Here is a 10660-nt window from a genome sequence, read left to right on the forward strand (position 1 = left end):
GACTTTGGTGGATTGCTTCAATGGCGCAGCCACCTGACCGTGTCCAACACTTCCCAGCAGAGAAAACATTTTGATGTACAAATTTCTGCACAATTCCGTTAATATATTTACAAGCACTGTTGCTATTTTAATGACACAGGCGGAAGGCATGAAAATAGTGTTGACAAGGTGTAAGATAGCAATGAGCACCGCAGTGCACCTTGCATAGTCTATAATATAGGGCCCACACACTCACTGCTGCGTGGTTTCCCAAAACTGAAGGTGTTCTGTTTGGTGCTGATCTTGCGGTACACCGAGTGAGTTCTGGGGTAGAACTCAGAGCTCACAGGTACTCCATCTCTTGCTGGAACACTGTGACCCAGGAACACTTTAGACACAATCAGCTGACCTGACACACAAACACACATACACACAGACAGATATAATTAGCCATTAAGAGCTTTTAAACATTTACACCTGCACTGTGCACTGAGGAGCTGTAAGAGGTATGCTAAAACTATACAGAATAGAATGTTTTTATTCACTGTTTTTCAACGATTTTGGTAACATTTGTTTCACTTGCCTCAGTTGATTTTTAACGTTTTCCTAATGTTAGTATTTGTCTAGCTGGGAACATTATGTAAGAAAAGTTACAGCCTAACATTCCTGGAACCTTTTCAAAATGTTTCTAAACATTCTTATCGTTCTCTGTTAGGTGGTGGTCTAAGACAAAGTCCAGGGCTAAATTTATTTCCCAGTCCAGCTCTGGTAATTAAGAGAACTACTGTTGTTGATTAGCAGCAGGTTATGAGCCACTTCTGTGGGTGTATAGTGCAGTGTGAGGGGGTTCAGACCAGGTTTTAGGGGTGGGGGCTCCGCTGGTCTTTTAGTTCCGTGTTTGGTGGCATGTTTCCATGGCTGGTGATAAATGCTGACACTGTTGGTCAGTGGAACTGCTCCATCCATATCTAGATCCTAAGGACAGAGCACACACACACATACACACAAAGATGCTATCAATTAAATTTCCTGTTGCCAACCAGTGGCAACATTTTTGTGGTAGAAGAAAAGGCTAATGTTAAAATCATGCAATAGTAACCATTATCATTGCTTTTATACATTAACTATCTTGCAAAAACTGCAGAATAAAATTAACAGTACAGTTTATGTGGTGTATTACTGTATACAACATCAAGACTGGAATTATCTGAAGCAACCAAATGACAGCTTTGACAATGTTCACAATTACCTTGTAGCTTTCAGCTGATTTAAATCCGTTCTCAAGAATACAGAGAACCTCGCTCCCCTCAGAGCTTCTTTCAGGATCTGGTGCATAGAACAGATAGTCCAAGAAGCGCTTGTAGTTCCTGACACACAAATATACACAAACATGGGTTTTTGAGTCAGCTAGATTGTACTTCATGTGCTTTAACCACTAAGCAACCACTGATCCAGGATGGCGTAGCTGGATCACAGCACCCAGAAAACTAATTTAGTCCAGTTAAAGAAACCCGGAGAAGAACATCAGGGGCAGTATCTGGGTGTAGTGGACTCACGGTGAGATGAATGGAGGTTCCTCACTGGTCAGCATGGAGTGCAGTTTATCCTCAAACCGCAGTCTGAGCACACGGTTATGCACCCGGATGATCCGGTTGATCTTAATGCCGGTGATGTTGTGGGGCTTGTGATCCAGTGCACAGAAACGAGAGAGCAGAAGATCATAACAGGAGCTGAACCTGAAACACATGAAGGTTCAGTACTTTAGTCCATGTTCTAGACAGAAATAACTAATCAGTGGTAATGGTGATACTGATGGTGATACTAATAGGGATACTGATGGTGATATTAACAGTAATGGTGATACTGATGGTGATACTGGCAGTGACAGTAACAGTGATGGTGAAACTGATGGTGAAAGTAAAGGTGATGCTGATATTGCTAGTGATGGTAATGGTGATACAGATGGTGATAGCAATGGCGATACCTATGGTGATAGTAATAGTGATACTGATGGTGATAGTAATGGTGATGCTAATACAGATAGTTATGATAATAGTGACACTGATAGTGATATTAATAGTAATGGTGATACCGATGGTGATAATAATTGTGGATGGTGATACCGATGGTAAAAGTACTGTTGATGGTGCTGCCGATGGTGATACCAATGGTGATAATAATGTTGATGGTGATACCGATGGTGATAGTAATTGTGACAGTAATGGTGATGCCTATACTGATAGTTAAGGTAATTGTGATAAAAGCAATGGTAATACTGATAATAATGGTAATGGTAATACTGTTGGTGATAGTAATGGTGATCATGTATACTGATAGTGATGTAATAATAATGGTAATACTCATGGTAATGGTGAAGTGGTGGTAATATAATAGTGAATGTGATACTGATGGTGGTAGTAATGGTAAAGGCGATACTGTGATGATGACAATAGTAATGGTGATAGTGATACCAATGGTAGTGATAGTAACAGTGATGGTAATAGTAATACTGATAATGATGGTAATGGTAATACTGATGGTGACAGTAATGGTGATAATGTATACTGATGGTGATGTAATGGTAATGGTAATACTTATGGTAATGGTGACGTGGTGGTAATATAATAGTAAATGTGATACTGGTGGTGATAGTAATGGTAAAGCGGTCGCTGATGATGACAATAGTAATGGTAATAGTGATACCAATGGTAATGGTGATTTAGTCGTGATAGTAATCGTGATGGTGATACTCATGGTAATGGTAATATTGATGGTGATTTTAACAAAAATGGTAAGGGTAATAATGATGATAATGGTGATAATAATGGTAATGGTGATACTGATGGTAATGGTGTTAGTGATGATGCATGATAGTGTTGGGTACCAGGCGTCACTGGTATTTCCCTCCTCAAAGCGAATATTTCCTACTGTCTCCAACTCCATCACCAGAAATTGAACCATCAGCTCCTTCCTGTCTAATGCCTGAGTGATGTTTCGCCGAAAACATGCCTCCACCCTGTAAAACACACACACACACACACACATACACCGACCATTAGTCAAATAATTTATTTTCCCATGTTATTTAGTCCAGGTTATTGTTTCCGTAATAACACACCTCTCATCTACTGCGTTGTTGCTTTAAAGTGTACCTGAGGGGGTGGCATGGGAATGCCCACACTTGTATTATAAAGGTTATTTTGTGAGAAAGGTTACACACTGTCCAGCTTGCTCATGGCAAGGCAATGTAAATTTTCGAAATTCAATTGAGGTCTGATAGTTAGTGCCAGATCAATGGGACACTCAATGTTCAAAAGCTGTGTGGGCATGTACAACTCCTCATGTCATGGGACACAATACTGGTTCCTGTCTCATGATGTTTGGCATGTGAGTGCAAATACAATACACCTATATATACAGAATAAATGTTGAAGTTTAAACTGTAAATTGTAGTTTGTACTCACTCCTCTATTCTCTGCTCCCAGGTTTGAATCCTCTGTCTGATGGTGGTCAGTTTGTGTTGAACTCTCTTCTCATATCCAGCTTCTACAGGCTCCATGTTTTGGTCCTTGGGATGACCTACCCCCTTTCTGCTTTCAGCCAGCTCACACTCAAACTGTGAATGAGAGGCTTCCATTATCCCACACCTTCATTTAGTGAGTCATTTACACAATGTTTCTGGTTCATGTGTGTGTGACATAAAAAGCCCATTTCATTGGTTTAGAGAAATATAACACCAGATGTGATCAGTCAGGTTTGTGGATGGTTTGTGGAGGAATGCCAGTGTTTCCGGGTGCTCTCGTGTCTACGTTATCTTACCTAGCTCTTTTCATTTTGTTGGGCTGATATAGTAAGATCTGCTGGAGCTTTTAGCCCCACTCTGATAATCTGACAACATGTACTCTATACAATTAATTAGAACTAATTACATCCTTGCATCTTAATGACTGCCCACCTGTTCAGCCTGACACAGATGGAAGACTGACCATCAGGTTTCTCCTGTGACCTCTCTGACCTGACACAGATGGATATTCAACTGTCAGGTTCTCCTGTTACCAGTCACAGTCCTGCGTACCTGTCCAGCCAGACACTGATGTAAGTTTGACCATTGAGCTCTCCTGTCACTTGCCTAATTTAGTAGTAGTAGTAATTATTATCACTAATAGTAACAGTTATTATAAGGGATGCCAATAAATTAAAAAAATAATAATAATCACACAATTTGCTTGTGGGATATTATTTATGTTTAATTGTATATTTTTAACTTTAGACACAGATTGTCCTTTGTGAATGATGTTCAGGTAACATCTGAATTGTAAAAAAAATCACATCAATACAGTGTGGATTAAACAGGCAGAAGAGGAAAAAAACAACTTTCACTAAAGAAGAAACACAAGTGTGAGTGAAAGAGAGCGGGGAGGATGTGAAGAGTATCCATTTAATCCATATTTCAAAAGTAATCTACTTTCTGAGTGCTGCATTTTTACTTCACTGAATACAGACAGCTACATTTTGCTAATATGATCAACTAAAAAACTAAATCAGGACAGGACTTTGGGGCCAAAATAGGTAAAATGATTACAAAAAATAACATGATTAAAGTATACAGATTAATCATGTTTGTTAACATGTTGGTAGTGACTGTTACCATTAACATCATTATTATGTCATTCCTACCATCATTATACTAGTATACCTGAACATAGTAGACCTATAGTTAACTTTTATGAATAATTAATTAATAGTTTCACCAGAGGAGGATGGGTCCTCCCAAGGTTTCTACCTCCAGTTTTAAGGGAGATTGTCCTTACAGCTGTTTCCTCCGCTTTGCTCACTGCGGTTTCTATGTATTGTGTGTTGTTTGTGTTGTCCTGCTGCCTGTAAAGCTGCTTTAAGACAACATCATTTGTAAAATTACTATTTTATTTAATTTGACTTGAATATTAATGATAATGCTCACATGTTTGAGTGTATAGCTCAGTGTTCGGATCCTCTCCTCAGGACGCTGCATTTGCTTCTTCTTCTGCTGCTGGAGTTTAGCTTCAGTGTTGTCAAACTGTCTCTGAGCGCTGTGCACCCGCATGTTATAGTACATCATCTTCTTTGTCACTGTAGACTGAAAGAGCATATAATAAACAAGAGGATTGCAATGTTGTGCCTTTAAGAATAACAACAGAGCTGAACAGCTGTAGGCTGAATGGGTGGGCTTAAATTAATGTAATAAACTGATATGGCGTATTTTTCGGACTATAAGGCACACTTAAAGTTCTTTATTTTTTTTTTTTAATTGACAGTGCGCCTTATAATCTGGTGCACCTTATGTATGAATTCTACCAGTCAGGTTGTAAGTAAGACACTCTGCTGAAGTGCAGTGTTATAAAGGAGTTTCAGTGAAGTTTCTTCAGGCTGGAGCAGTATTAGCATTAGCCGCTAACCACAGCACTAGCTCTTTTTTCGCTGTTCAGAGACAAGTATATCGGACCGTAGCCTGTGGTAAAAAATGGTAAAAAAAGCCATGCTTTTTTACCATGTTAAAACAAGCTACAGAAAACATGGAGACACCCTTGTTTCTTACTATTGGAGCTTAAAATGTGCCTTATAATCTGGTGTGCCTTATGTACTGAACTGCTGAAGTGCAGTAGTCTTAATGGGTGGGGCTAAACTGCTTTTTAAATTAAACTTAATTGAATGGGTGGGCTTAATGACTGTAGTCATAATAGATGGGGCTACCATAAGTTGAATGGGTGGGGCTAAACTAATACAGGTTGAATGGACTTAGTTAAACTTCTATTTAATTTAATGTAAACCAAATGGGTAGACTAAACGACTGTAGTCTTAATAGGCAGGGCCAAACAACAATACATTGAAGGAGCAGGTTTGCTGAAAAGGTGGGATAAAATAACTGTAAACTGAATGGACAGGGTTAAACTAAAGTAGTCTTCATGGGAGGGGCTAAACTGATATAAGTTGAATGCGTGGAGCTAAACTGCAGTAGTTTTTAATTGATGGGGCTGAACATAAATAAGCTGACCTAACAGAGCTACTATAAATTGAATGGGCGGGGCATTGAATGAGCAGAGAAAATATGCTGTTGGCCGAATGGACAAGGATAAACTACCATAGACACACACACACACACACATACACCTACCTCAGCTGATTCTTTAATTGCTTTACTGGTAACATCATAGGAATCCAATCTTTGCAGAGTGGGAACATGGTACAGGATGTGTGTGAAGTAGTTACACAGCATACACACTGGGTTTGGCCGGGACTGTGGATCTTTAAGGCCCAGTTCTCTCAGTTTACTTAGACGAGTCAGATGGGTCAGCTCCTGTCACACACACACACACACACACACACACATAAACAAACCACACATAATAATGCAACATGTAGCATGCAGAAATTACATATATGGAAACAACACTGCAAAACAACATACTCTGATTACTGAAAATGAACACTTTAAAGAGTTTGTGCTTCATATTAATATAAAATGCAGTTAAATACATTCACAATATAGAGGTGTACTCTTCTTCATCTCAGCAACAAGCTATTTGTTTCATTATGTCGTAGTTTGTGTGTGTGTGTGTGTGTGTGTTGTAATACATAGACAAAAGGAGCACACAAACCCAGAAGCTGTAAATCACTACACACACCCACAGACACACACACTCAGACAGAATATAACAAAGAGTCGGATTCAGCACCGTCTTCTAAATTCAGAGGCTGAAAGAAAAACAGAGTAGTCTGGTAGAAACACTGCTTTGTTCTGATGACAGACTAAAGAAGAAGCTTCTCTTCCAGTCAGCAGATCTTTTCCCAGTAATTCCGATAAACGATCAACCACAAAAGAAAAAGCAACATCCACTACTGTCTTCTAATGCAATGCTGAGAGTTTTAAACTCAACTGTATCTGCTGTAGGTGAGGCTGGCTGAAAGACAATAATATTCATGGGCCTTAAAAGAGAAAAATTGTCAGAATGACCAGGCCTGTCACATATTATATACTATATAAATAAATAAAATAAAATAAAAGCACAGTTTTTAAATAAAGTCAGTCAGAGGTAAAACTGTAGTGCGTGGGTTGGGCGCAGTAACATCTCTGCTTAAATACACTCAAGTGAATGCAGCAGGCAAATAAAAGAGTGTGCAGTTTAGTCCTGGTGGACTAAATTAGCTGATTAGGCTGAACGAATAAGGTGCCTACACGTACCTACCTTAAAGGAACTGATCTTATTCCCTGAGAGATTGAGCTTTTGGAGGTTGGTATTTTGGTCAAGGCTGTTTCCTGTAAAACAAAGACATAAAATGTATGTTATTAGTATGTTAATACACCATTCCTTATACACTGGTTATTGTAATACTGTATGTGAGGATATTAGCTAATATTCATTACAATAACCAATAAGATGTTTGGCTGTGTCTATCTTATTCTGCATGATGACAAGGAGAGGACTGTGTTTGTTTACTTTTTGTTATAATGTTTGGTGCAGCAGTGCACCAATGATATAGGTAATCCACTTATAATGTTTAATACACCTATAATAATCACAACTCTACCAATTTTTACCCAATTTTCACACGGTTTAGTTTATTACAAAAGGCAGAGATCTAGTAATTATTCAGGATGCTGGCACACATTTTACAAATATGCTTTCATTAAAATTACAATACATTCATTACAATAATTTACAAATATTTTGTATTATGCTCTTTAACAAAGACAGACAGGTGGTTCAGCATATTAATAATTGTATAAATGAATTATTTTATATTTATATATACATACATACATACATACACAAAAATATATAAAATATATCAAAGTAATTCATTTTAGATGTTGCAAACTAGGTGGAGCTTAGATCGGGCTTAAAAAATCCAACCCGACCTGGCCGGAGCCCGTGCACATTTTGCCCAAGCTCGACCCGACCAGCCCTATAAACTGTAATTATGAGTCTGAGCCCACTTTAAACTCAACATTTTTTTAGTAAGTACAGTGTTACAACTGAGCTTTTTAAAACATTTGGGGCTGTTTAAATGACCGAAATCTGTTCAGAATGATGTTAATTAGAACAGCTACACACAGCACAGTCAAATGAGAATAAATGGAGGAGCTCACATGTGCACCCCAGAGCTGCGTGATTATAACATTCTAACTTTTGCAACTTAAAAAAAAAAAAATTGATTTATTACTTTGCTATATTGTTATTATCACGCTACAGCTTTATATAAAATAAATATAGCATTAAAAAACAGACGCCTACATCACAGACCATTTTCTTGGGCCCGACCTGACCCAGTCTGAGGAAAGTGGTGGGAAATCTCGGTCTGACACGACCCGAGTTCAGGTCAGGTCGGGTTCAGGCAGAGAATCTAAGATCTAAAACTTGGCAGGTGCTAAACTGCTTGAGGGTGTAGTCTTGCTATTGCTAAGTGGTTGCTGTGGAATGCCAGGTGGTTTTTATGGAATTTAAATTATACATTACTTAAGGGTATTATGATAACACTTGTTATTTTTGCATAATGTTTATTTGTAATAATTGTTATTTGAAAATGAATATGATTATAACACTGTATAGCACACTTACCAATACTTTCAATTAAATTATCAGCCAGGTTAAGTTCCCTAAGGTTCCCCAGCATGCTTAAGCCCTGTTGTACAAACACATTGAGTCCATATCACACACAGCAGTGTAAAATATATCTCACACAAAATGTAGACAGTGAAAATGATGAGTACCTCTATCTCAGAGATGATGTTGTTGTTGAGCCACAGAACCTGCAGGTTAGTAAGAAGTTCCAGGCTGCTAATCCTACTGATATTGTTGTCGTAAAGAAAAAGCTTCAGCAGCTGCAGGCACTTCTCTAGACCTGAGATTTCCTTTAATGTGAAAGAAATCATAGTACATTATCATTATTGGACACTTTATTTGAAACACTCTACCTTGTGCTCCCATTTACTGGCCACTTTATTAGAACCCCCTCCCTCTTACATCCAGAACATCAGTATGGATTATTCAAGCCTGCGACAAAAAAGTCACTCACTTCAATCTGGCACTCCACCACCCACAGCTCTCTGAGTGAAGGACAGTTCTCTAAACCCTGGATTTGTGTAATGCTCTGTCCCACAAGGGTGAGCCTGGTCAGCCTGGGGAAAAGAGAAAGCCCAACCATCCGGGGAAAACCAGAGAAAAACATCTCCAGTGCTGTGACTCCACTCCCTTCCTGGGAAATCTTCTCAAAGGACACTCCATTACACACACACTGAGGAAAGAGAGACACCACTGACACCACTTAGTAAATAGTAATTCATATCAAATGCAATTTCCTTGCTAGGAAGAAGTTAGCACACCCACGTTGAATCATTTTCTGATTTTGCTATATATAGCTATTTGTATGAGTAAAATAACATTGTTGTTTTATTATATAAACCACTGACAACATTTCTCCCAAATCCCAAATAAAAATATTACCATTTAGAGCATTTATTTTTAGAAAATGAGAAATGGCTGAAATAATAAAAAAAGATGCAGAGCTTTCAGACCTCAAATAGTGCAAAGAAAACAAGTTCATACTTATAAAGTTTCAAGAGTTCAGAAATCAATATTTGGTGGAATAACCCTGTTTTTTTAATCACAGTTTTCGTTCATCTTGACACGTTCTCCTCCACCAGTCTTACACACAGCTTTTGGATAACTTTATGCCTTTACTCCTGGTGCAAAATTTCAAGCAGTTCAGCTTGGTTTGATGGCTTGTGATCATCCATCTTCCTCTTGATTATATTCCAGAGGTTTTTTAATTTGGTAAAATCAAAGAAACTCATCATTTTTAAGTGGTCTCTATTTTTTTCCAGAGCTGTATATAAATATACAAGAGGAAACATCTGTAACTTATGTTAACCTAATTTTAATGTAACGTTACTGGTTAATATGTTAAGTTAGCTAGACTAGCTAGTTAGCTACAACTCTGGCTAGGTTAGTTAACTAACTGTTATGTTAGCTATGGATTAGTTTCCTCATATCTTACCAGTTCTTTGATAATCTCCTCATCTCCACTGTGTCCCAGCATCTCACTCTGAGTCATGATTCAGTTTTCCTTCTGGTTTTACAGCAAACTCAACTTTTCAGCTACACCATCTTCAGCACAGACTCTCCCCCTGCATTCCTTCACACAGCCCGGCGTCCAGCGCCCCGCTCTCAGCTCCTGCTCAACACTAGCGGTTACACTACACAGATATAATATAAATCACGGCTTTAGATCTCTCCTCAGCCACTGAAGAGCTTTAAAACGTTCATTTAAAACCCTCAGCTCGGAAAATTCACCGTGTTTACATCAGACCGTTGCTAAGCACATCTGCGTCCCAGTTGCTAAGGCGCCATATTGGGAGGTGGGCGGTTATTTTTGTTTCACACCCGTAAACAGGCAATCCCCGCCCTTCGCCCTTCTGCCTTCATATATATTTTTATATTTTATTATATTTAATTTATTTTAATAATAGGCTAATACTTAAAAAAGCAGAAATTGAGATTTTAAACAGTTTTAAGGGATTAAACAGCACCCATTCTTGGAATGGCCAAGAAGGAACAGCAGATGTCGCCCTAGCACAATGTAACTGGTAATGCCCTAATTTGTGTCGTATTCAGTATTAATGTTTGGTTTAGTTTTTTTGTAT

At 38.4% G+C, this 10660-nt stretch overlaps 1 protein-coding gene across 1 annotated transcript in view; it reads right to left on the reverse strand.

The window, feature by feature from the left end:
• Window positions 1-10375, reverse strand: part of lrrc9 (leucine rich repeat containing 9) — a 28536-nt gene extending 18161 nt beyond the window's left edge. The window contains exons 1-13 of the mRNA XM_015605419.3: window positions 10015-10375; window positions 9034-9252; window positions 8729-8869; window positions 8577-8640; window positions 7203-7273; window positions 6131-6313; window positions 4940-5095; window positions 3444-3595; window positions 2864-2995; window positions 1536-1715; window positions 1229-1346; window positions 834-954; window positions 236-388 (exon numbers count right to left, since the gene is read on the reverse strand). Coding sequence (XP_015460905.3) covers window positions 236-388; window positions 834-954; window positions 1229-1346; window positions 1536-1715; window positions 2864-2995; window positions 3444-3595; window positions 4940-5095; window positions 6131-6313; window positions 7203-7273; window positions 8577-8640; window positions 8729-8869; window positions 9034-9252; window positions 10015-10071 — 1747 coding nt within the window. The 5' untranslated portion in view covers window positions 10072-10375. The remainder of the gene's footprint in view (window positions 1-235; window positions 389-833; window positions 955-1228; window positions 1347-1535; window positions 1716-2863; window positions 2996-3443; window positions 3596-4939; window positions 5096-6130; window positions 6314-7202; window positions 7274-8576; window positions 8641-8728; window positions 8870-9033; window positions 9253-10014) is intronic.
• Between the last annotated feature and the right edge of the window lie 285 nt (window positions 10376-10660).

This window comes from Astyanax mexicanus, chromosome 7, assembly GCF_023375975.1.
Source record: "Astyanax mexicanus isolate ESR-SI-001 chromosome 7, AstMex3_surface, whole genome shotgun sequence".
NCBI lineage: Eukaryota > Metazoa > Chordata > Actinopteri > Characiformes > Acestrorhamphidae > Astyanax > Astyanax mexicanus.